This window comes from Neovison vison, chromosome 11 (genome assembly GCF_020171115.1).
Source record: "Neovison vison isolate M4711 chromosome 11, ASM_NN_V1, whole genome shotgun sequence".
Classification (NCBI taxonomy): Eukaryota; Metazoa; Chordata; class Mammalia; order Carnivora; family Mustelidae; genus Neogale; species Neogale vison.
In genome coordinates this window covers 205,840,279-205,867,247 of record NC_058101.1, presented here as the reverse complement: position 1 = coordinate 205,867,247, position 26,969 = coordinate 205,840,279, and the positions used below count along the sequence as shown (strand labels likewise).

Sequence of the window (26,969 nt, the reverse complement as noted above, 5' to 3'; positions counted from 1 at the left end):
CTTTTCTTGCCCGGCTTCCTCGTGTTTCGTCCTTCCCCTCCTCTGTTGCCACCTTCTCCATCTCCATGGGAACTGCGGAAGAGTTCTGTCTTTCTGGTCGGCGTGTGAAAGCGGCGGTGAGGAAGTTATCAGGTGCGAACAGCTGAAGGAGGAGAAAAGTTTTACTCGAGAATCGTGACTCTGCGTGTGTGCTCGGTGGCATGCTCAGCTCTCCTTAGGATGAGGAGTCCTGCTTTGGCCGTGTGGCCTTCAGAGGCCGTTCTTGGGAACGCAGCGTGCGGAGCTGATTCCGGGGAAGGCTCGAGGCCGCCGCGCAGCTCCTGTCGCTCCCCTTCGTCCCGATGCATCGTCTCACATTGGGAAAGCACATCTGTCCTCATTTTAACAACAGCAAGTTGCAGTATAGTTTGTGCCAAGCGCACGCTAATTAGGCTACGTAAATTATCACCTGCTATCATTACCGTAGCTCTTGGAGGTGAGGTACAATCATCCTTTCCTCCTGCAGACAAGAAGCCTCAGGCACAGAGAGGATAAGGAATTTATCCCGGCTCTCGGGGCCTGAAAGTGAAGTCTGGAGGTTGAATCCAAGTAGTCAGACTCTTCTGTATTCTTTCTCTCTTTTTTTTTTTTTTTCTGTATTCTTTCTCTAGTTGCGGTCTTTGTGTGTATGATTCCCTGCAGAAGGTCATCTGCTTTGTGCAGTGGCGGCCAGTTTGCGGCTGTTAAAATGTAACCCTCAGAATGTTCCTGTACGAGTCTTAAATTTTTTTTTTCTTTTTTTGACAGAGAGAGAGATCACAAGTAGGCAGAGAGGCAGGCAGAGAGAAAGGGGGAAGCAGGCTCCATGCTGAGCAGATAGCCAGATTTGGGATTCGATCCCAGGACCCTGAGATCACGACCTAAGCCAAAGGCAGAGACTTAACCCACTGAGCCACCCAGGTGCCCCTGTACGGGTCTTTCTTTGCATCAGTGACATGCCTTTTCATATGATAACAGAGTCTTAACAAAAGTTTAAAAAATTTTGCTGAAGTCTGATTTATTGTTCTTTCCTAAAATTTCTGCTTTTTCTGTCCTACTGTAAAAGGGTTTGCCAAACTCAGTGATACTAAGATTTTCTTCTTTGGTTTTCTTTTGAAAGTTTTAGTTTTAGTTTGCATTTAGGTCTATGGCCCATTTCAAGTTAACTTTTGTATATGGTGTAAGGTGAGGATTTGTGTGTCCAAATATGGACACCCATCACCACTTACCGAGAAGGTCATTCTTTTCCCTGTTGTTTGAAATAAAGAGATTGCACACATATGTGTCTGCTTCTGAGCCATCTATTCTGTTCCACTGATCCATCTGGATATCCCCATGCCTCTACCACACTATCGTGATTACTCTTGCTTTATTATGATAAGTTTTGAAATCTGGTGTGGTTAAATCTACTATATTTATTCTTTTTCAAAGCTGCATGGCTGTTTTAGGTCCTTGGCATTTCCTGTGTAAATTCTAAAATCAGCTTGTCAGTTTCTGCATAAAAGCTTGCTGGGATTTTTTAATTTGAATTGCATTGAATCTATAGATCATTCTGGGAAGAATTGCTATCATAACAATATTGGGTCTTTGGATCCAAAAATACAGTGTTTATTTAGGTCCTCTTTAATGTCTCTCCGCAGTGTTTTGTGGCTTTTAACTATACAGATTTACTCATCTTTTGCCAAAGGTATCCACATTTGCTGAAATAAATTCTTAATTTCATGTCTTTTGATGCTGTTGTAGATGACATTATTTTTTATTTTAGTTTATGATTGTTAGTATCTAAACATTCAGTTTATTGACTTTTTATTCTGTAACCTTGCTAGACTTATTATTTAGCAACATTAAAAATAGTACTATTTCTTAGACTTCTTAACATGAACAGTCATGCCATTTGTGTATAAATACAGTTTTACTTCTTTCTTTTAATCTGGATGCCTTTTGTTTCTTTGTCCTGCCTTAGCGCCCTGGCTAGAACCTCTAGTACAGCCTTAACTAGCACTGGTGAGAGTAGGCGTCCTTGCCTTGGTCCCCATCTGTTGGTGAAAGCACGCCTTCTGTTCCCGTTCTTTAGGTCTCAGACCCATCATTCACTCCAGTTATCCTCTTGTAATTCTCCTTCATAACATCTTGCTCTTTTTCTTCACAGTCACAGAAGTGTAATTATAAAATTTGTTTAATGTACTTTTTTCTCGCTTGTCTCCAAAGACTCTATCTATATCATTATCCTCCCTAGTACCTGGCACGCAATAGGTGTACAAGAAATACTTTTTGAATGAGCCCTGAAAAAATTGTTCATTCTTGCTTTCCTGTTGACCATCAGTGTCCTTTTTAATGAAATGTATAAGAAATGGGAAAATAATACCATATGAATTATTAATAACCATTCAAATCTTGAATCACTTTATTTTTGAATGCTTGAACTAAAAGCTAAAAATTATCAGTAATTGCTTTCATGGCTTTGATTACAAAGTTCACTTATTTAAAGATTTTATTTTTTAAATTATTATTATTTTTTTAAGTAACCTCTACATTCGGTGTGGGGCTGGAACCTATGACCTCACAGTGGGGATTCCTATGCTCTGCCGAGTGAGCCAGCTACTTGCCCCATAAGCTGATTTAAAATATGTTCTCATGATAATGAATTTGTGGGTTTGGGAACTAATTTTAATTTTACTCATTTTTCTACATTTTTATGGCAGCTATGGTTAACCTTTCTTATCAAACATCAGGATACATAGAAATCTGTTAACTTCTAAGTTAGGCAATGATAGTGGGTTCTAAAGACAATTTATATGGATGAATAAAAAATGTATGTATTTTCAGGGAAGTTGAAAATGAAGAATTGTAGAGCTGCCATTAATACAAGTTTTTCAGGTGAAAGTTTGGAAGAGATTAATCTTGTTAATCTAATGAAAAAATGTGAATTCTCCCATAAATTTATTATGTAGGAGTTTGATAATCCTAGACCATTTAGATAAGGGAATGAGTCTGTACCAGGTATATAGATAGACAGCATCACCTGGAATCAGATGAGGTTGGATAAAAGGAACATAATTTTCTTTCCTGCTATCCTCCTATCCCTGTGTTTCCTGTATTCTGTTTGTATTTGAAAAGATTTGCTACAAATGCCTCAGTTGTGTGTTCTGGCTATCAAGTAACAATGTCGGTGTACTTTGGGTAACTCACTTCTAAAGTTAGGAGTTTCTCATTGTATAGTTTCACTGTTTCTGTCTTTATTTTCCCAAGAAGATAAAAGTAAAAACTTAATTGATTACTTAGTAAATATCCAGCTTTCTCCTTTATAAGTGCTTTATTTCAATTTATGAAGCTGCTTAAAAATTGAATTATTTAAAATGCATTAAGGGAGCTGTGTAAAATAAGAATAGTGGGAATCTTTTGAAATGTGAATACTTACTACATTTAATATTGTGGAAATTTAGATATTGCTTTGGATGAGATAAGCTTTTATTATTAATAGTTAGGGACAGTAATGTCTAAATTTTGCATCATTTAAAAATGTCATTTTTCAGAATCTTAGGGGGAAAAAGCTCTTTAATTAATTGAGGCTTTAATGAGTCAGAATTTCATGGGCAAATTTTTAATTAATGAATATTGGTGTGTAATTAGAAACATTGTTAGAGTCTTAATGATTGACCTACCAGTGAATGTATGACTGTGTTTTAAATATAATTCATGCTAAGATTGAATTGCATTTTTGCATTTTGTTTGCTCTGCTTGAAATGAAGGTCACATGTAAAATGAATATACATTTTTCCTACCATAGAATGTACTCTCTCAGCATTAATAGGGTTGGCACTGGTAGGTTCACAAGAACAACAAAAAAAGCTCACACAAAACAAACCAAATTTCTTTATGTTTCACAGATGTATCTAGTGATTTTTCCAGAGGGAACAAGGTATAATCCAGAACTAACAAAAGTCATTTCAGCTAGTCAAACATTTGCTGCTCAAGAAGGTAAGTAAAAACTTGACTGTACTTGAAAAATAATTTTTAAAAATAAATATCTTTTTCATTTTTGTTCCTGGAGAGGATATTTATGTCTTACAGCAATGGAAATGAGTTATATATTCAGTTATATATTCAGAGAATATATGTATCATCTCTTTGGAAATGAAGTTTCTTCATTAAATCTTATGCATGTTTATATATATATATATATATATATATATATGAGATTAAATTCGAGGCCTTGCTAAAATACATATTCCAGTGCCATGGATTTAGTGAAAATCTGGCTGGGTACCAGATTGTGGAGCTTTTTCTCCATTGTGGGTTGGTGATGGAAAGAGTCTCTGTGCTGTGGGCTGACAGCCCTGGGCTAGAGTCCCAACTCTGACGTCCGTCAGGTGTGTGGGTGCGAGTTGCCTCATGGACTCAGCTTGTCTCCTCATCTCTTGGGACATAGTACCTCAGAGGTATACCTATGATTGCCTGTGTATACGAATTACATTAGAAGTCTGTCAAGTCCCTACTGGAGAATGTGATGCAAAGTTGGTTCACAGTGCTTGCAAGTTACAAATGTCCCCAATAACAGGAAGGTGCTTAGAAAGTTGGAAAACTAATATACCTATAACCTATTCAGTTTCACCAATTTGGGATATAAACAGAAAACAGTGGCTGAGCTGTGTTCTCCCTGTTGCCCTTAATGATTGGCTGTGAATTAGTATACGATCTCCGTACATTGATCCCTAAGCACTTCCTGAGCCCATGCCTTGAGGTGTGTATGGGGCTGTCTCGGAGAACCTGTTGCAGCAATAGCAGTGTCTCAGTCTGCTCTGACCAACATGGCAGCTCCTGCCCACATGTGGTCGTGCATCAGGGGAAATGAATTTTTATTTTTGTTAATTTTAACTAATTCATTGGGATCTGATCCAAAATTCTTGATAATTCCGTTACTGGAATTCTTTCCCTAGACTTCTGTAGGGCTTGTCTCCATTTCCTCCTCCCTCTCTGGTGATTCCTGGCAGTCTCCTTTCTAGCCTCCTCGTCTGCTTCATTCTCTCCTGTTTCGTGTGTTGTTTCTATTGTCTGACTTTGCTCCTTCATTCATTTCATTTTCATATTTTTTCTTGTGGCCTTCATCCAGATCCATAGCTTTGGCCACCGTTTATTTGATTGCTGATGGCTCAAAAAAGCTTTCTTCCACCCGCATCTCTTTGACTCTAGACCTGTAGGTGTAGCTGCCCAGAAGAGAGCTTCACTTGATTGGCCCAAAGGCCAGTGATGCTCGACATCACTCCCCATTAAGGAAAAACAAATCAAAACTACAGTGAGATATCACCTCACACCTGTCAGCGTGACTAAAATCAAAACACAAGAAACAACAGGTGTTGGTGAGGATGTAGAGAAAGAGGAACCTGCATGCTCTGTTTGTGGGAATGCGGAGTGGTACAGCCACTCTGGAAAACAGTATGGAGTTTCCTCAAAAAGTGAAAAATAGAGTTACCCCACGATCCAGCAGTTGCACTACTGGGTATTTACCCAACGAGTACAAAAATGCTAATTCAAAGGGACAAATACACCCCAGTGTTTACAGCAGCATTGTCAACAATAGCCAAATTGTGGAAAGAACCAAATGTCCATCAACTGATGAATAGATAAAGATGTGGTCTCTATATACAATGGAATATTACTCAGCCATAAAAGGAATGAAATTTGGTATTTGTAAGATACGGGTGGATCTTGAGAGTTATAATGCTAGGTGAAGTAAGTCAGAGAAAGCCTTCACATAATCTTATTTATTTCCTGAGGACCCCATCTCCAAATGCAGTCACTTAGGGGTTAGGACTTCAAAATGAATTTGGGGGGATGGAGGATGGAGGGGACACATGAGTCCATAACAGGGTCTTCTATTATCTTCCTAGATGTTACTATATTTAATACTAATATTTCTTAATTCATTACTTTTTAATATAATTTAAGATGAATATTTACTTGTATTATCCAATCTCACTAAGATGTCTGTTTAAGATAGTTCCTAAAAGATACTTAATTTTAAAAATCCACAGTAATTTTGTAATGCTAGATCAAGTATTTTTAAGTAATTCTTAAAATGGCATAATCATGATATATACTCTAGCTTTTTAATCTGATAATAACCCACTCACTTATAATTAATCAATTATTATTCTGTTCTTTTTCTCTTGAGTTGTAGATCTTTTTAAAGTTACCAGAAGGGAGGAAAGTGAATAATTTGTCTTATAGATAAAAAATTTTAATTGCTGATTGTTCTTTCTTTAAATTCTACAATTGGAGAAACTATTGCTCTCTATCAAAACTATATTTTCTCATGACTATAAGGTAACTATTTTCCACCATACACAAAAGAAATTGATTTGTGAACCATATATCTAGAAAAAGTGTTTCCTGTTTTCTTTCCTCTTGGGTCACAACTATAATCAAGATTACTTGAAAATAAAAATGAAAGAACTTGTTTCTCCATCTGTTAAACTAATTTTTCTTCAAGAAAGTTGAAACTTAGTAGCACCTTTTAGTCCGTGATAGTCACATTATTAATATTGCTCCTAAAATACCTTCCTTTGAATCTGACTTAAAAAAATAAATAGAAAAACCCAAACCAGCCTGTTTAATTTAGATTTTTAACATGTGATATGTGTTCATGTGTTTAAATAATTATACCTTCTACTCTTTAGTTTTTCATGGTCCTTGGTACTGGCTGGCTTAAGAAGTATGAGTGTTGGATATGGGTGTGTCTGTCTTAACTCTAAATATTTTAAGGTTCTGGTTATTACTATTTCTTAGAAGCGTTTTACTTCAAAAATGTATTAGCCACAGACTATGGCCATTCGGTATTAGGGTTGTTATTTAAGAGAATGTCTGTGTTACCATGTCATGAATTCTATTAAGAATATTAATATTCTTAACAATATTAATTGTTCCCTTCAGAGGTTGTCATTGTAATGCTTTCTAAATTTCCTTCTCACTTCAAACTGAATGTTAGTTACATCTTTAAAGAAGACTTACTCATATTTCTAAATAAATTAGTCAAGATTTTGTTTTTAGTTACAATCTCTCCAAAACAAAAATTAAGATTTTAAAAGGTCTGAAATATAAGTAGACTCTTCAAGAAACTATTAAATGTCAGGTAAGCAAGGTATATATTGAAACTGTTTTACTTTGTAATAGTAAATTAGGGAAAAGGGAATTTTATTTTTAGAAAGGCTAGCATGGAACTTGTCATTTAAAAAAATCAATGGTGAGGAGCACCTGGGTGGCTCAGTCGGTTAAGTGGCCACCTTCGGCTCAGGTCCTGATCTTGGGGTCCTGGGATTGAGCCCATGTTGGGCTCCCTGCCGAGCAAGGAGACTGCTTCTCCCTCTCCATCCGCCTGCTGCTCCCCCTGCTTGTGCTCTCTCTGTCTCAAACAAATAAAATCAGTGATGAAACATTTAGTAAGAAAAACTGCAACAGAATATGTAAATATAATAGTATTATATGAATATAAATAAAATAGTATCAGATAAAAATGATCATTCTAAAATTGTGTTTATTAAATGTTTGTTTTGTTACATGCCCAATTAGATCATTTTAATTTAAATCCAACAAACTGGTCAAGGAATGACGTCTTCCTCTTCTGACTTCCCATGGTAGTTCACTTCTTTATCAGTTTTTGAACTATTAATGCAGTTGTGTGTTGTCAGCTATCTGTCAGTCTTTGCAGTGATTTGTGAGGCGTAGGATTCTGCCTGTTCCTAGGAAGGCTACAACATAAATCTCATGGGCCTCAGTTACTATTGAATGGAAGATCATAGATGGTTCAGGATATAAAAATAGAAAAGAATCACATTGGACTTGTATTCCCAGTCTAGAATTCTTTATTCTTTGTATTTATTTATTTGTTTGTTTGCGAGAGAGAGTGAGGAAGAGAGAGAGAGAGAGAGCACGAGTGAGGAGAGGAGCAGAGGGAGAGGGAGAAGGATGGTCCCCGCTGAGCAGGGAGCCCAGTGTGGGGCTCGATCCCAGGGTCCTGGGCTCAGGACCTGAGCTGAAGGCAGACGCTTAAGCTAACCCACTGAGCCACTCAAACACCTCTAGAACTTTGTATTCCTGTATGCAAGGCATTTTTGGAAAAGAATAGGGATGAATAAAGGGAGTAAGATAGCTTTTAAATTATATTTATATTTATAGTGCTTCCCAAGAAACTGGTTGTTTCCCTTTGCATATCAACCTCTCCATCACTGTCTGAATTGCAGCTGTGTCTCATTCTTCTCCTTCGGCCTACTCTTCCTCCCTTTTTCTGTAGCATGTTAACGCCTGGCCCCTAGGCAAGTCACAGCCTTAGGGATGATAGCAGGGAGCACCAAGGGGAGTCGTGTAGAGAGGATCAAGTCACCACTGTATGCTCGTGCAGGGCTTTGGACAGAGCAAATGTCCAGGACTTTATTTAAAGTTTGGTTTTGCTTCTTTGAGGCCACTTCCATACCATTTACTTATAAATTTTTACCAAAATAAATATTATCCCTTATTCCCCTAGCCTTTTCACTCCTTCACTGGCTCATTTGTGATTAAGAATCCAGCTGTTCAGGCCATGGCCCAAGTTCTGAGTCAGTGGTTATTAAAGTGTTGTCTGACCCAGCAACATCAGCATTGTCCTGGAAATGCCTTGACATCCAGATTCTTGGGATCCACCGCACATCTGCTACATCAGACATTCCAGGGGTAGCGTTCTGCCTTCCCCACGATTCTAGTGCCTCCGAAAGTTCTAGAACCACTCGCTTAAATAAGATTAGTCATGTGCTCAGCAGGTTACTTGAGTCAGATTTTTGTGTTTTCTAGGACATGTGGATATAATATTTATTGGTGAGCGAACCTTTATTTTATACTTAGGCCTAACTAAGAGACAGGGGAGTTTGGTGGCAGCTACGTACCCACTGTAGGAGACTTGGAGGTGAGTAGTGGGAGGCTCTCCACCTGGGTCCTGGAAACATCCAGACACTGCTGCTGCTGTAATAGCTTCTACCCTTCTCTTATGTGAAGTGTTTGATTTTGACTAAGTTCCCATAGTCATTTTAGATATATTGCTTTTCAGAGGTTACTAAGAAATTTGGAATCTAATGCATCTTAATCCTCCCAAACCTGTTAAAGTGAGCTTCATGTTGTTTTGTTTTGTTTTTTACTATAGCAGCTGGCAAGGTGACATATTTAGACTTAGTAACCCTAGTAATAATAAAGAAGATGAACTTAGGGACGCATCTATAATGGCAAACTGAATACCTCGAATTTTCATATTATTGGAACATTATTGGAAAAAGATCCTTGTAGTTTTAAAACTCCTTAGGCTTAAAAGCATTTGCTTTTATCCTATGAATAGCACAGACTGTTGTGTAGGTTTAATTGTCCTTTTAAAACAAAAAAGGGATTTTTTTCCTTTGTAGACTAAATAAAAATTACTATGCCTTGCAATGTCGTGTTAACAAGTTTAGGTGGCAGATGGCAGGCTAAACTAGTATTTGCAGTATATGGTGTTAATAAACTCAATATTAAAAGAGCATATGCTAACCTAAGAAAAAAATATAAACTGGAAAAATGGGAAAAGCGCATGAATGGGAAGTTTAAGAGATACAAATGATCCACACACGAACAAATGTCAACCTGGCAAACATTAAAAAAGTTACTGCCCAGTGTCGACCCACATTTGGGGGAGCGGGCACACTTCTTGAGCAGGGAGCTGAGGGGGCGTGTTTGCTCCCTGGGGAAGCACATTCAGAGACCCTGGTGTCTTACAGCGCTACGCGTGTGTTCTTTCATGGGTCAGGAGGCCAGAAGTCTGATATGGGTCTCCCTGGGCTGGAGTTGGGGAGGGGTGGGGTGGTGGGCTGCGGTCCTTTTTGGAGGCGTTTAGGGAAGATCTGTTTGCTTGCACAGGATCCTGGGCTCGGTCCGGTGCTCTGTTTCACAGTCTTGAAATTGTAGTAGGTCCTGCAAATTCTGTCTGCTTCTGCCTTTTTCTCACTCCTCCTTGCCTTGAGCCTGTTTTCGGCTTGATTCTAACCTTGCTTTCCTCGGTTCTTCTTCGGCTCTGGGCCTTGCGCAGCTCTGGCCTGCCCTGCCCCTCGGCCTGCTGCCATCGCCCCGCAGTTCCCACGCCGTTCCTGCTCCTGCCGGTGTGACTGGATTCTGCCCGTTCTCAGCCCTGCCTGATCCACTTTGGCTCCTCCCTACGTCGAGCAGTTCTGTTTTCCTTTTCCCTTTTGAACAGAACTATCTGTTCTTTTTTCACCTCACATCTCAGGGTGTCTTTGCCTTGAAGGAGTTTTGTTTCTCTGACAAGATTGCATCATTGAGTCATGCATATCCTCCTGTATTTCTAGATTTTAATGTTACTGCTCTAAGAGCTGCTTTTTGCACTCCTCACCAGCACGCGCTTGTCTGCTCGCTTTGCCCCGGTTTGCCGACGTGGTCTGATTCTCGTATAAGCAGACTGTGTGTGTGCGTGTCTGTGTGTATCTATGTGTGCGTGCGTGTTCGCGCACCCACGTGTAGCACACCGGTGGTGGTACTCTTCTCCCTCTCTTTTGTGCTAAAGGAGAAGTTTGGGGCCCCTGTCTTTTTCCTGTTTGACTCCACCCGTTCCGAAGAGGTCTGTTCCTTCCAGTTTCCCAGTGGCATCCATTTGTTGGGCGGTAAGGGGGTCCTGTGGTTTTCTAAGCTTAGGAGAGCAACAGACTGGGCGTTAGTAAACACATGCAGGACAGAGTGGGCTGTTGGTGTTTTCTCACCTCACTTCACCCCTTCTGTAAGCTTCCATTCCTACCACTCCTCAGAAAGTACTCCTCCAGGTAACAGGTGACCTTTGTTTGGCCACTTCGCAGTTCTGGATCTTTCCGTGCCTTTCGTTGACTAGTTCCTTCTTGAGATGTTTTCTTCTCAGGGCCTCTGTGTCAGCCCATTCTCCTTGTTTTTCTCCTTCCTCTTTGGCTGTTCTCTTTCAAGAGCTGGAAGATAAAAGGTGGAAGCTGAAGAATGTGGGTTGGATCGAGAAAATGTGTCTGGGGCACTCGAGCTGCTCCTGGCGCATTCCTCAGTGAGAAGATTTTTTTTTTTTCTTAGCTTTTCTTACATATTAATGACAGGCATTTCTTATTCATCTGTCACAAAACTGATTTTTCTGACTTTCAGTATAATTTTTTAAAATACTACTTTGTCTTCCTGTCTTCTCACTAACTTAATGAATTCTAGTAAGCGTTCTTACTGAATACCACAGAGTGATTCTGTGGAGCTTTGGACTTACTAAAATTGGGTGAGCTCCAAAAGCAAAGAAGGATGTATTAACTAATTTAATCGTCAAATGAATGTTTCCCAGCCTTGTATACTATTCAGCTTTTTGTTATAAGTTTTTGAATAAATTAAGCTGCTTCTGCCCTGGGGACTTCAGTCAGATATGTGGTTGTGGGAATCTTCTTCTTTCCCACACCGCTTTGCATTTTAAAAATTCTTCTGCAGGAGGATCCCAACATACTATAGCTGTTCTTCCTTGTGCAGCTGATTTTCCCTGGAGAGGCAGGAGAAGATCCAAATCAGCTTTTGTCTAGTCTGTTTTCGTGTTACTTCAGAAAGCTACTCTGTTCTGTTACACGGTCAGTAAATATTCTAATCAAGAGAAAGAGAGGCCGTGGGGAGTATGAAGGGTAGAACAAATTCTTAACAGTAGTGGGACACTCAACGGATGTGATTGATTATCCTGTATAAAGTACAGTGTTTTCTCGATCACAGAAACTTTGAGAAGTATAGACAATGTGTGTGTGTGTGTCTGTGTGTATCTGTGTCTGTGTCTCAGATATACCCAGGAGAACGGAGAGCCCGTGTTCATGCAGAATCTCGTTGCGCCCTCGCAGTTTATATGAATGTTCACAGCAGCGTTATGTATAGTAGCCAAAGGTTGACAACAACCCCAGGGTTATCATCCGAGCAGCAGATAAACCGAGTGTAGCCGGCCATACAGCGGAGCATTACTCAGCCACGGAAAGTAAGGAAGCACTGACCCTGCCCCAGCAGGGATGAGCCTCAGAAACACTGTGCTCAGCGAAAGAAGCCAGGCACGAGGGGCCGAGTACTGGGACCGCATTCGTGCGGACCGTCCAGAACAGGCGGGCCCAGGCAGGGAGAGCCCTCCGTACCTGCAGAGGGGCCGGGGCGTCTGTCTGGAGGGACGGACGTGGTCTGGAATGTGATGGCGGTGGGTGATGGCGGCTCAGCTTTGGGAAGCTACTAAGAACCACTGAATCGCAGTTTGGAATGAGGAGTTTTATGGCATGTAAATGGTATCTCCGTTTAATTTTAAAACAACAACAACAGTGCTCTAAGCATCAAACCCCGTGTGCCGCATGAACCAGGCCACAGCAGCTCTTCCCTTGGGCACTCGATGTGGCAAGGGTCTTTCAGGCACTGCCTCCCTCCTGCGTCCCTATTTGAATAGAAATAAAATTAAATCGTGGACTAGGAGTCAGAATTACATATCGTACTCCTGAATCTGCAGTGACCCTGGGCAGGATGATACAGCCTTGATTCTGTGGCCAGAGATAAGGATGGAAGTACCCGCCTGTGCCCGGGGTTAGCAGATTGAAGGGTTTCTGATAGGTCCTAAGCTTGCTGAGGGCCAGCGTCCTGACAGCTTTCCCCAGCGTCTCGTACCTGAGATGTTGAATAAATATGTAATAAATGAATGTTGATTTAAATACATCAAGTCTTAAGAGTGCTTTCTAAACCTCAAGCCCTGTCCATGTATATGAGATATGGCTTTAATATATTTGATATATTTTGGTCTATTCCTAGAAATTTAAAGACAGTCTGGATATTATATTCTGCTGAGATGTTTTGTAATTAACTCATGGCCACAACCTCTCTTTTAGGCTTTGCAGTATTAAAACATGTGCTGACACCAAGAATAAAGGCAACTCATGTTGCTTTTGACTCTATGAAGAATTATTTAGATGCAATTTATGATGTGACAGTGGCTTTTGAAGGGACTATTGATGATAAAGGACAGCGGAAAGAAGCACCGTCCATGGCCGGTGAGTTGATATTTTCAATTATGTCATATATTGGCGAGTGTATAATTAGTCTCTTCAATGGGTACATGTACTTCATAATGTTTACTTGATGTATTTTCTGTGTATGCTTGATCTGTTTTCCAGGTATTTTTTTATTAATCCATAACAGTTTGAATTTTACAAGTCTTTCCTGGTTGCCACAGTAGTCCTTTAGACGTCCCCATTATCATTAACTCCGTTTCCTTCTACCCAGAGCTGGCCCGTGAGAACGGACGGCTGCAGAACTCAAAGAGAGGGAGTGGGGAGGAGAGTGCTACCCTGGCAGTCTGGCGGTGTACTGATGGTCAGCGGTCACCTCTATGTGGACTTCTGTGTAACACTTGTGAAATGTAGTATCTCTTTGGCAAGAAGAAACAGTTAAATATGACTCTTTCTTTTTTCAAACCTGTGCTGGGGTTTTTGTGGGGTTTTTGTTTTTTTGTTTGTTTGTTTTGGTTTGTAAGTAGGCTCCATACCCAGCGTGGAGCCCAGCAAAGGGCCTGAACCCACGACCTTGTGACTGAGACCTGAGTTGAGATCAAGAGTTTGACACTTAACTGACAGAGCCACCCAGACATTCAAACCTATGTTGGGTTTTAAAGACTTTTTAGCTGTTGCCTATATATATGTCAGGTATAACAAGAAAAAAGAGAATTTTAAGTGGGCAGAATATTTAAATTAAATATAACCAAAAAGACACTCTTGACTGGTAGAGAAATTTAAATACAGGATTAGGCAAACAAGGAAATGGGAGGTGTTGCCTTACCGAAGTGTCCATTCGCGCTGTGACCGAGAGAGAGAACCCGAGCTTTGTATGTCACATGTGATACACAAACACTTGTGTTGAAGAGTGAAATACCAGGCCTGTCAAGTGTGTGTGTCAGAGGGACCTCCTGATGACTGATGTCCAAAATATGTCCAGAAGACATAAGGAGTAGCTTCCCAGAGCAGGAAGTTGGGAGAGAGGTACCGAAGGATGAGGCACTAATTAGAGGTGAATGGGGTGAAATCGGTCACAGTGACTGAAGTACAAATCTGAAGTAGTAGACTGATTGCTCTCACAGTTGCCTTTGACACGGAGCAGTTGTCATGTAGGAAGCTGAAGATTTTTTTCACTTTTTTTTTTTTTAAAGATTTTATTTATTTATTTATTTGACAGAGATCATAAGTAGGCAGAAGCAGACAGAGAGAGAGAGGGAGGGAAGCAGGCTCCCCGCTGAGCAGAAAGCCCATGCGGGGCTCGATCCCAGGACCTGAGCTGAAGGCAGAGGCTTTAACCCAATGAGCCACCCAGGCACCCCAATTTGTTTCACTTTAAATGAAAATTTTTGGAATATATCCTACATCAGATAGTTTAAAAACCACAACTGTATAAAATGTACAGTGAAATGGCTTGCTTTCCACCACATCCCCCTTCGCCTGGGTCACCTTCCCCTGCCCAGAGGTAACCACTTTTCATAAGTGTTTGTGTATCACATGTGCAAAATTAAGTCTATATTCTTAACTCTAGAAATTCTTCCCTTCTTGTCAAAAAGGCAATGTATTAATATTTTTCTTTTTTTAACCATCAGAGGAGTCATTGACCTATTTTTACATTTGAAAACACATTCATTTAGTTCAACAATATTATCACTAGTTTATCTTTAAAAAAAAAAAGATTTATTGAACATTGTTTTATTGTTTATGAGAAACAGATCTAACTGTTTATGAGAACCTTTGCAAACTGCTTTCGTTATGCCACCGTGCCCGTCATAAGGAACTCCTGGCTTTGGCAGTGCTCACAGGCCAAGTCCCGCCCTCTGTAGCCTGCCCTCCGAGGAGTCTGTATCCTAGCTGTCCGCTCTCTTCCACTCCACTGCCTTCTGGAATGGAAGGCTGTGTGAGGGCCAGGATGAAACCCCTCTCCTCTGGTTCCCTCCCCCACCCCCAACTTGGCTGTTACCACAACATTCCTCTTCCCTCACTCATTTGCTTCCTCTTGCTTTAGAGGTCCTGTGGCACTAAGTGCTTAAGCCACAAGGTTAGCGCTCAGCATATGGTAAATAGTTTACCTTCCCCCAATGGGTGGGAAGCCTTGAGGAGGAAACCGCCTTAGAGCTGCGTTGCCTAGATTCCAGCCCAGCACCGCCCCTACTGCTCTGCTTCCTCCACTGCATACACATGGGTGCCGGTGGCTTTGTGTTTTCCTTACAAATTGTCTCTTTGAGAAGGTTGGCCTTTCTAGCTATCACACCCCGAAGCCATGTGAAAAATAAATCTGTCGTTTCAGTCAGGTAAGGGTGAATATTTCCACAAGGAAGAATATATCAGAGTAAAATCAAAAGACTGAAGACAAACTAGGAAAATATTTGCAGCTTAGATCACAGGAAAAAAGTTGGATTTTCTTGATGTAGAAAGTGCTTCTACAAATTGATAAGAATATGATCAGTAACTCAGTAGTAGGTTACAGGAAAAAAATGCTCCATCTCATTCATAGTAAGAAAAATACAAATTAAGATTTTTAGCAAGATATCATCTTTACTATCAGATTGGCAAAAATCCCAGTATCGGGTTTGGTAACAGGCCCATGGATGAAACTCCAGTACAAGAGTCCCGTCTGTACTTTGCTGTTTGGGGTGCAGGGCTGTGCAGCCTCCGCAGAAGCCGCCCTGGCAGGGTCTGCCAGCTCCACGAATGCATGGACGTCGCCACTGCTGCCAGTGTGCCTGTGCACGTGAGAGGCGACATCTGGTTTTCCGTGTCACATGTTGATTTTAATTGTGAGTTTGGGACCTGTGGCTTGAAAATCCCCACTCTCATTATTATATAAATTGATTGCTATTCTGCTCAACTTTTAATTAGAATAGATTAAGATGCACTTTAAATTGATGATGTACGTTGAGTTAGGTATAAAATTCCATAAGTTAGAGTATCATAAGTACTTGGTGGTTCCGTGTGATTAGTATTAAATAGTATCTCCATACATACTATCACTATACTCATATTTGATAGCCCAGTTAAAAAACACTATTTCCATAGTTGCTAGATTGTGCTTTTATATGCCACAGGCCAGTCTTTCTCAAAGCGTACTGAAGGGCATTACACTCCAAGAGTATTGCAGTTCCCTCCGAGTCACCTGGGACGACTGCTGACTGCGCAGGCCTCTGCTCACCCCAGACTGCTAGTGTGCATTGGCTGCAAGGGAGGGCAGAACCTGCGGGGTTAATGAACTGTTGTGATCACGAGTCTTATGGTTTGGGCCTTAATGAGGCCTCATGTTAGAGAGCTAGGCAGCAGGTAGTGTCCCTGGTGCTTCCCGTTTTGTGGTGTCTTTGTGAATACTGATCGCCGCCCACCTGGCTGTGTGCTTTGTGATTCATCTGGGCTTGTCATAAGGGTCTTTGTCTTCCCTGGACAGTGTTCACTAGGCAGAGGAGAGACAGACCAGTCTGATTATAGACTTACTTAAAATCCTTTTCTATAGTAGGAGGTATACCACAATAAATTGTGAAGTTAAAGATAACATTTGATGTTCTGTTTAACCACTTAGTATGGTACTAGGCTACTTTTTCCTATTAACATTTTCTTATATGAAAATAAAACTTACTGGGAGGGGAAAATTACAGGTAATCCAAAAGAAGAAGGAAGAAAACTCCACAGGCTAACCTGTCCAGATGCAGTTAACAATTTGAATATTTTCCTCAAAATCTTCCTTTTTATAATGTCACTGTATTGGAGTATGTACCTTCGGATATTTTTAGATAAGGTCATTTGTATATATTGTTTTCTTTATGTCCTGCTTTTAGTCATAAACATCTTTATCTGTCAGTATATACACTTCTGTAGTGTTTTAAAAATGCTGCATGATGTCCATTGATGTGAGGGTACACTGGCTTATCTACCTAGTTTTCTACTCCTGGATTTAGGTCATTTTTTCCCCAGAGGCAAAGGGGGCGGGTTATGAGCCAGCAGTGTGGGAGCCAGGTGAGGCCCGGGTGTGTGGAGGTTGTCCCCATGCAGCACATGGACATTCTCTGCTCTGGCTGTTGGAACTCTGCTTTTCTCTCCTGTCTCCACCTTGCCTGGCTCCCCAGGCACAGACCAAATGGAACTTAGTTTCTCCAGAGACTAGTCCTTGTGACAGGTATGAATACTTGAAAGACTCCTATTACCCTAGCATATATGTACTCTAGGGCTCTATGAGGGCTCCACTGGGAAAGTTCTAATTGGAAAAAAATGATACCTTGGAGCACCTGGTTGGCGGGTCCTGCTTCTCCCTCTCCCCCTCCCCTTCCAGCCCCGCCTCGTGTTCTCACTCCCTCCTAAAAAAATAAATCTTTAAAAAAAAAAGAAAAAAGTTATACCTTAATTAGAATACTTTTTCCATATATTTCTGAATAGTATGGGAAAATTTTTGCTTATACAATAAAATAAGCACCAACTAATGTAGTTTTTACAAGTATAGAGACACGAGCTTTATTAAATATGGAAGAAAACATTTATGTCACTTCTTTCTTGTCTCCTGAAAGTCTTTTAGTGTTTTTCTGATGATTCTCTCCTAGTTTTCATTTGGGTCCCCACCCCAGGAACTGGGCTGTTGGGGTTCCACAGCCGTCCATGCTGGGTCTTGGTCCTCTCCAAGCCCGACAAGGGTAGTAGCACTTGCCTACACGGATGAAATAATGTAGACGAAACTGGATTGTAAACACCAGGGTACCATGTAGATTTTACTCCCATATGAATTTGGGAGTCCTTCTCAGTATCCGTGTGTCTTCCATCCTTAGCTGATGTCTCGTGAGAGACACTATCGCTTCCCAGGCACCACAATTACAAGTTCAAGGCTGCTCACTTTTTTTTTTTAATTTATTTTTTATTTTTTATAAACATATATTTTTATCCCCAGGGGTACAGGTCTGTGAATCGCCAGGTTTACACACTTCACAGCACTCACCATAGCACATACCCTCCCCAATGTCCATAACCCCACCCCCCTTCTCCCAACCGCCTCCCCCCAGGGCTGCTCACGTTTCCTGCGGCCGCGCGCATCCCTGCGGCATCAGGGCTAACTACGGGTTGGCCTCCCGTTGAATGACGGCGATGCTGAGCGGGGGATGTAGGTGATTAGGTGAAGGTCGGGGACTTGGTATCAGGCGCTGCATTTTTATGGATCAGAAATACAAATGAGAGGGCGAGATGAGAAGTCATGTGCAGCCAGAGAGTTGGAATCGCCGACTTGTAGGGCGTCCGGTTGCTGGCGCTGCTCTTGGAGCTCCGCGTCCAGCCTCCCCACGGCGGCCCCATCAGACCAGCGCTGCTCCCTCATCTCTGTCTTGCGGACCGGGAGACCGGCACCGACTGCGAGCCCCTGTGCCCGGGGCTGACCAGGGAGCGGGACCCGGCCTGCCTGGCTCCCTATCCGTGCTCTGAACCTCTGCGCGGCCCTGCCGCTGAGATCCTTCGACTACATAAACGACAGCGGAACTTGAGAAAGCAAGGACAGAAACTCTGCAGAGTCGGGTCTTCCCCCTGTGCTTTTTGTGCCTTTATCTTCAAAGCCAGTTCACTCCTGAAAGTATGTAACAGGACAGTTTTGATGCCGGAGATGCCTCGTGCTATTAAGGCTTGACTCTGGTGGTTAAGAACAATCATAGGGAATCCGTAGCGAAAAAGAGATGCCTGTGGAGTCCCAAGACTCCTGCTGAAGCAGAAACTTCCTTCAGCTGCAGACCACGTGAGTCACCACTTCTTGGAACCCTGTCTTTGACCGCATTTCAACTCGAGAAAACAGGTCTAAGCCTCCTTGCATTCCCACCTAGGGAACATAGTCTCCTTTGAAACCTCTTCGGACCATCTCCTCACTCTCCAGGGAATTTAATCTGTTCATGATCTCAGCTCTTTACCGAGAGGCATCCATGAGAAGGGGATTTTCCCAGCTACGAGTCCTTGTCTTGGAATAAATCCTGGCCTCATCGCTTATGCAACGCAGGCTGAGAAAGAACTGCCTGCTTTGTTCAAATTAGCGTGTCTCAGGAACTGTAGTCACTTCAAAGCTTGTAGCTATTCCACAGAAAGAATTTGGTTCCTAAACCAAGTAGGATATGTGAAAATATGGCAAAGGCAGGAGAGCTGGGGGTACCAGTGAGTAGAAACCAACATCAAGTCCTAGAGGAGTGAGCTCTCTTTCCCACGTCTGTGCTGGGTGTGTGACACTCCGTGACAGGCTGACCTACCCGGCCGAGGCACTAGGGACTCGGGGTTAAGTGCCTCGTGCTCCCAGTGCTCTGGCAGAGTGAACCCGCCAGACTTCACCTCCGCCCTTCGGGGCCTCACAGTCTAGTGGGAACAGCAGTGACAGTGTGTGACGAGTGACACACTTGGACGCAGCGGCCCGGTGTGCTCATGCAGGTGATTAGTGAGCCTGAGGGTGGTTGGCATTTGGGGACAAGTTTCTGTTCCTGGGCCACCTACGGACTGGAAGGTTTGTGTATGCAGAGTAACATTTGGTACTTTCGATGTAACTGAATGACTTCAGGTTTTTGTGGCAGACTCGGACATTATAGCACTCTGATGCTTCAGCTTGAAACCTAAAACCATCAGTATATATTTCTTTTTTCCATTAACTTTTTTCTTTTTTAAGCTTAAGAATCTGCTTTTTCATCTTTTAAAAATATATTTTACCTCATTTTCAGTTGTTTTATATAACGATGAGTTGTAAAATAACGAAAAATGAAATGAATTTTCTTGTTTCTTGTTAGAATTTCTTTGCAAAGAATGTCCAAAAATTCATATTCACATTGATCGTATAGACAAAAAAGATGTCCCAGAAGAACAAGCATTTATGAGAAGATGGCTTCATGAGCGTTTTGAAATTAAAGATAAGTGAGTAACAGCAGTTCTCCTACTTCAAAAACTTGGGTTTGGCTACATTTCAGTGTAGTAAATAAACAATTTTAAACTAATGTATGTTTTTTTGTAAACTCAAGTCCAGTCTGTTCATGTTTTAAATCTTACTGTTTTGTTGTCTGTGAAAGAACTTGTTTTAGGAGGCCTTCCTGTTTTCATTCTCAGTATTTTCTAGAGGTACTCTGTGGTGGGATATAAAATTAGAAAACACACACACACACACACCGCTTTTCACTGTGAGATGCTCCACGTCTGCATTCCCGGGTCACACAAAGTGGTGTTGTGTTTGAGAACTAGCTGGCAGGCCCGCGTGCCCAGAGAGCGAGGCTGTGGGATAGAGCATTGTGTCCGGGGTACGTGGAAATGACATGGGTATACTTGAAGAAGGGCCAGGTGACATTCTGACCAGAATGTCTTTTGCTGTTCGTGTTTTGGGGCCTAAACAGTTTCTGGGGTTGAGCTTGTGTTCATCTGTGCTATTCACATCACTTCAGAGCAAGACAGTAGTGTTGACCCTTGGTGAATTACGGGTGTATTTAGACACCGCCTGGGTGAGGCACGGCTTAGTGAGGTCCAACCGAGGAAGAGCGTGTGAAGTTCTGCTTACCCAAGAGCAAATCTGGAAGGACCAGGGGCCCTCCATAGGGGATGATAGAACCCCTTGGATTTAATACAGTTTTCTAAAGGAAAAAATTTTAGAATTTTCTTCTCTTTTTAGGAAGATAAAAAGTGGATGTCAGGTTTTGATATGATGCTTAGAAACGGAATTCTCTTGGATGAAAACTTTAGGATATATTATTGGTTGTTTGGTGTCAGTGGGAGTTTTATCCTTTGGTGCATATCCTGTTTTTTGAAAGATAGGTTTTAAACATTTCTACTTTTTACCCTCTTTTTGAAAAAAAACCGATCCATTAGTTATAGGACGCATTGTTTACTAAAGCCCCAACTGTGGCGTTTTTACAGACTCAGAAGTAAGATTTCCAAAATTAGGTTTGTGTTCAGAAATTTTACCTGTGTTTTATTCTCCTGATACGCTTCTCAGCAGACTGCTCTGGTCCCCCTTTCTTTGTTGTATTACAATAAAATTATTTCCTCAGTCAACCCTTTTGAGTTAACTTTAGAAAATGAAAATTATTAAAAGTGTGCTGCATTGAAAATGAAACTATGAAGTTTAGGGACAAGTAGCTACATCCCCTTATTCCGTGTCCCGTCAGTTGTACGGGACAGAATCGATACCACCAGCCAGTCACTGCCACCCACGTGGGTTACGGGAGAAATTTCAAAAGTAAAATATGTGTGTTTTGACATGAAAATCAGTTCTCAGAAAAAAAAGCCCGAACAATACGCTTAACATCCAATGTATTTCATGGTATAGGTGCTAATACATACTTAGAATGAGCCTGGACCTTTTAAAACAGTGGTTATCTCTGAGGAGTGTGTTAAGGTAGTAGAAGGGTTTTCTGCTTTGTACTTGTGTTTCAGAGTTTTTTGCTGAGTCTCTTCTGCTGTTACAACTTTACATTTTTTAAATAAGATAGGAAAGTGAATTAACTATGCTATGTTTTCCTTCTTATACCTATTTTTATAATCCCGTGCAAATAAGGGCTTTTTGAGGGAAACTCCATGACACGTTATAAGAACTGCTTATCTTCTCTTTGACTTCTGAGGGAATGGGAGCCACAGGAGGGAGGAGTGGAGACGGGGGGAAGGTGGAGACGAAGTGCGGTTGGTTATTACCCATGTGTGAGTGAGTCTGGTGGTTGCAAAATTATTAAAAATCTGAAGTTTAAAAAAATCATCCCCACAAAATTACTTAAAACTATCTTTTAAAAAGAAATGACATATAATACAATTCATCACTAATCATGAACATATAAAGGTATTTTCAAAGTCTAGAAAGCCCAATTAAATCAAGTCTCTAGGTATTTCCTTATCCCAAGGACCTTTAGCTTCTTCAGCATGTAATAGGCAAACAGAGCTAACTATTTTTTAAATTAGAATATTAAATGACTAAACCTGAAACTTTAATTTTTTTTTTTTTTTCCCATTCTGGCCATAGGTTGCTTATAGAATTTTATGATTCAGTGGATCCAGAAAGAAGAAACAAATTTCCTGGAGAAAGTGTTAATTCTAAATTAAGTCTCAAAAAGACTTTACCATCATTATTGATCTTAAGTGGTTTGACTGCTGGTATGCTTATGACCGAGGCTGGAAGGAAACTCTATGTAAGAACGTGGATTTATGGAACCTTAATTGGCTGCTTGTGGGTTAGTATAAAAGCTTGAGCAGTAGCTGTCTGCAGGCAGTGGGATGTGCTCCGTGGTTCAGTGTTGGCAGCCACGCCTTCCATCAAATTGTTTCCTGATTTTAATAAGAAGTGTAAATAAAGGCTTGTTGATTGAACATTGGGTAAAATAGAATTTCTGATTAAAGCCGGCATGCAGATGGTCTTGGGCAAGCATACATGGTTTTACAACTTTGTTACAGAAGCTGCTGGAAAGGGGAAAGCTAAACAGTTTTTGCTATACTTGGCATTTCCTATGAACTAATGTCATCTTCAGAAGACTATTAGGATTGTATAATTTGTTTTTGTTTTGTAATTCAGATAGCTGCATTCATGAACATTAATTCGCGTATATTTCACTGTATTTGTTACTTTCAGTTTTTTTACAACTTTGACTAGTCCAGCATTTATCACTAAAGTATTTAGTATCTTGGAGCTATGTAATATTTTGCTTTCTGCTTAATTTCTCCAAGTGAGTGAAAGAAATTGTATGTAAGTATCAAGAAGGATACTTACGGAAAAGGGCAAGAAATTATCCATGGGGAGGAAGCTCTGGTTAGCGCCTGCTTTTGTTGTACTGCATTATTAGCTGATTTTACTTTATATTTGCAGAGTAATTAACATTTCTAATATTTATTGAAACAGCTAAATTTGCACACCCTGTATTGTCTACAAAAGAATAATGTATAAAATATGAGAATTAAGTTTAAGTTAGAATTGTGACCCTGATTCATTGTAGCAGAACTTTACATTGCCCGGTTTTTGAAGAGTTAAGCTAAGCTCTTAGTACTTCCCAACATCTGTGCCATAACTACTTGAAAACCTTCAGGTTTCCTGTTATTTTTTTATATCAAAATAATCAGTGTGAACCTTTGTTGGACCTGAGTCCACAGATATTTGAGGTGATGGGAGCCTCCAGACGTCTGACTAGATGTACTAGCACGTGCCTTTGCTTGTTACTCTTGAGTTTAGCACAACATTTAGTTCGGAAGTCGTTTTTTTTCTCACGTCATCACAGTCCGTTTCCACTGTGTTTGGATTCTCTTCCTTTGGACGACTATCCGCCTGCTGCCCGGCGCCTGGCACAGGACACGCGCACGCGCAGGAGGGCTCTGAGCCAGCCGGTGTCTGTCCCGCCGCAGGGCGGGCCCTTGGGAGCTCTCGCCGGCGGCCCTGCTGGTGCGCCACAGGCGGTTTGCGCCGGGCTCATGTCAAGACATCGACCTTCCACGAGCCAGGGAGATTGAATCCATCACCTGAATGAATTTGTTTAGTTCTCAGTACTTTTAATGGGGCTACACAATGAATCCATATCACCTCTGAACAAGAGCGCTGTTTGAGCAAACAGATCACCCGACTCAGTTTTCAGTCACGAAATAATGGATGTGCAAGAGGATGACCTTTTTTGGATCTGCTCAGTGTTGATGTTACAACTTCAGCTTGATTGCCTACCAGTCCTTTAGGATAACATTTCTGCTTCATGGATTTTTGTTGCAAAATTGTATCTGTGCCCCAGATGAAACACACCAGCTGAATCATGATGAACAAAATGAAAATAATAAAGAAAGGAAATTTCGTCCAAGTTTTTCTCCAGACCCAGAGAGCAGGCCATGTCAGACAGCACCTTGCACCGCTGGGTAGTGTGAGTTGTCCGTGTACAATAGTGTGAGTGTGTGTACACACATCCCCACAGGACACAGCGGCCTAATTATGCACGGCAGTGTGGGTCACACTTCTGAAAATTGTTTTCATGCCAAATTGTCATTTTCTCTTACTTGTAAAGTGAAATTTAAATCCATCCCATGTCTTTGTCAATATATTTTTTTTTAACAATCCTAAAGTTAGAACCTGTTTCTAAATAGATCAAAGTATATGTAAGTTGGGCAACTTACTTTGAATATCATGGATATGCTCTAAATTTCAATTTTAAGTAGTAGTACATTGGAATTATGTTGATTATAACTGATTTTAAGAAGTCACAGTGAACTGCATAAGATCACTTTGAACATCTTATTTCTTATGAACATACTTATATTCTCATAGAAGTTCTATAAAATATATTTGTTGGTTTAAAAATTTTGTATCAAAATATTTGGAAAATTAGAAGCTTCTTTTTAACATGTGCTGATATGACTTGAATTATTATTTCCTAAAATTAAGAGCCCTGGATCTACCTGTAAATCTCTTCACATATCATTTAAGCCTATGTTTATGTTATTCTCATTATTGATTTGCAGCTTAGTTATTACTTGTTTTCTTTATAAGAATGCCATCAATGTGCATGCTTTTATGTTTTCCAGAAAAGGGTGTGTTTGGATGGAAGTAAAAGAAAAAAATAAAATCTTTCACTGTCTCTACTGTCTGTGCTATTTAACTTTTTGCGACCCAGAAATTCCCCAACACTCTTCAGTTACATCCTAAGCTTTGTGACTGGCCCTACATTCTGAACGTATAAAATTACAATATTTTTTCATAAATATTGAGCAAACTTTTAAAAAAATACATTACAATACTCAAAATTGCGAAGCAATATTTTAGTTTCATTATACAAACTCATCTATGCCTCTTACACAATGTATATCGCAAGTGTTAGTTGTTTGACAGTTCCGTAATCATTAGGGTACCTCACTGAGGCTTGTCCGGGGCCTCAACTTAGCCAGGTTGGTAAGTGAAGACCCAATCTGACTGATCCCTGCCCTGTACATACTAATGGTTTCTTTCATGTCTTCCATTCCCATGTGATTTTGTTTCCTGTACCGTGGTCCCAATTTTCTGTTATTTACATATAAAGCTTTATTTTTCCTTTGCAATGTTACATGGTTTATTATTACATTCACTGAACAGATCTGTGTCAAGAAAGTGATCTTTTAAATAGATGGACCATTATAAAAATACGGTATATGTAAAATTTGCCCAACAGGTGGAGACACGAAGTAACTGCCAGATACCTATTGGACACACCTTTAGGAAGAGAAATGTTAATCATAATGATAATTCATGTGTACAATTGCAGATGTACTAATAGATTTTAACCATAATAGTATTGTTCTTGTTGTATTAGATTGAAGAAAAGGCTGTCCTGGCAGATATTCCAGATACCACCTTGTAGTGAGTTACGTATCTTCGTTAAGTAGGATTTCTGGGGGAGAGGGTGGGGTTAGACTGGTTTTTATTATGGGTTACACTTAATTTTAAAGATTGGCTTACTTGGAATGTGTTACCATTTAGTATTTTGGCATGATACACAGACTAATTTAACCTAGTAGTCAAACATTAGAATGAAAATTGGTACTTAGTCAAACTGATAATTTGGAAACATTCAGATATTTGATATTATATGGGTAAGCTCCTTGTAATTGAATATACAACTTTGCTCAGGTATTTTTAACTGCTAGATATACAATTACTGACTTAGTTTGGAGTAGTTATGACTCAACATTATCCCCAAGATTTCATCATTTGACACCTTTTCCAGTTTGTGGACAAGAAAGTAAATCTGTTACTTTTACCAGCTGGGGGTTATTCTCAGGGGAGTCATGCATGAGGTCAGAGGGACAAATACCCTACCCCGAGATGGGGGAAAAGTGATTGTTCGGAAAACCACTCCAAATAGGAAGCTCAGTTACTTCTGTATTAAAGAAAATATGATCTGTAGAGCAAACCCTCGGTACCTATTTATCCATGGTGACTTATTCCATCTAAATTAGTAGTGGTTCATGACTTTATGGGTGAATATGTAAGAAAGACCTATTCTGCTAATTTTATTTTTATAAATCATTGCGCCTTAAAGAAAAAATAAAAAGATGCCACCGATATTCTCTGTATGTTCAGGAGCAAAAGATATTTGCCTAACAGTCTTGTCTCCTTATGGTATGTTCAGAATAAATTCTGATTTATCTTGAGTTTATTGGTGCTTCATTAATCCAGAAAAAAAATATATATATATATAGATATAAAAATCTCAAAATCTGCTTGGTGATATAGGATGATAAAATACCTGTTGGGTGATGGTTATTTCACATATTTATAATAATGTATATGTTTTATGTACGTGTATGTTTTATTGCCAAGTAACAGCTATAGGATACATTATAATGTTGCTTTTTTCCGATACTTGCCAAGGTTTGTTGAGTGCTTACTGTGTGCCGGGCCGCGTGCTCACATCCTAAGCGAGTTGTGTCCTCTCCTCACACGTGACCCTGGGCAGCAGGGTCGCTCAGCCCGGAGGCGAACAGCTGCGGGCCAACCACCAGCTAGTGAGTCCTGGTTCTCCCACTTGGTGTTCCACCTTGGACGAGTTCTTTAAAGTTTCTGTTTCTACCTGATGTTTCTGTTTAAATGCTCTCCCCTGTAAATTACTGACGATCGTCGCATTTATCTCAAAGGGTGGCTGGTGACTCAGTGAGTTATCCGAGTTATCTGAGCCCATGCAAAGTAGCCGCTGCTCAGTGCATCTTGTCCTTCAACTTCTCTTGCTCCCAGTTTTACAGATGAGGAAATGGAGACTCCGAGAGTGTGAATAAAATACCCCGAAGTCCCCCAAATACTTCTAGCAGAAAAATGTGTGCCTATTCTTTTCTGCTTAACAAAGATGTACTGCAGTATTTCCTACTACCTCGGTGCCTGCACAAGTAGATGGTCATAACTAATCATGGTCACTTAAAGAGGCTTTGTTTAAAATCTAAGTCAAACACAGAAATTACAAAAGGAAA

At 40.6% G+C, this 26,969-nt stretch overlaps 1 protein-coding gene across 1 annotated transcript in view; it reads left to right on the top strand.

The window, feature by feature from the left end:
- AGPAT5 (1-acylglycerol-3-phosphate O-acyltransferase 5) overlaps positions 1–24,610 on the top strand; it is a 53,364-nt gene extending 28,754 nt beyond the window's left edge. The window contains exons 5-8 of the mRNA XM_044225712.1: positions 3,906–3,996; positions 12,912–13,073; positions 19,826–19,949; positions 22,033–24,610. Of these exons, the coding sequence (XP_044081647.1) occupies positions 3,906–3,996; positions 12,912–13,073; positions 19,826–19,949; positions 22,033–22,258 (603 nt within the window). The 3' untranslated portion in view covers positions 22,259–24,610. The remainder of the gene's footprint in view (positions 1–3,905; positions 3,997–12,911; positions 13,074–19,825; positions 19,950–22,032) is intronic.
- Positions 24,611–26,969: the final 2,359 nt, after the last annotated feature.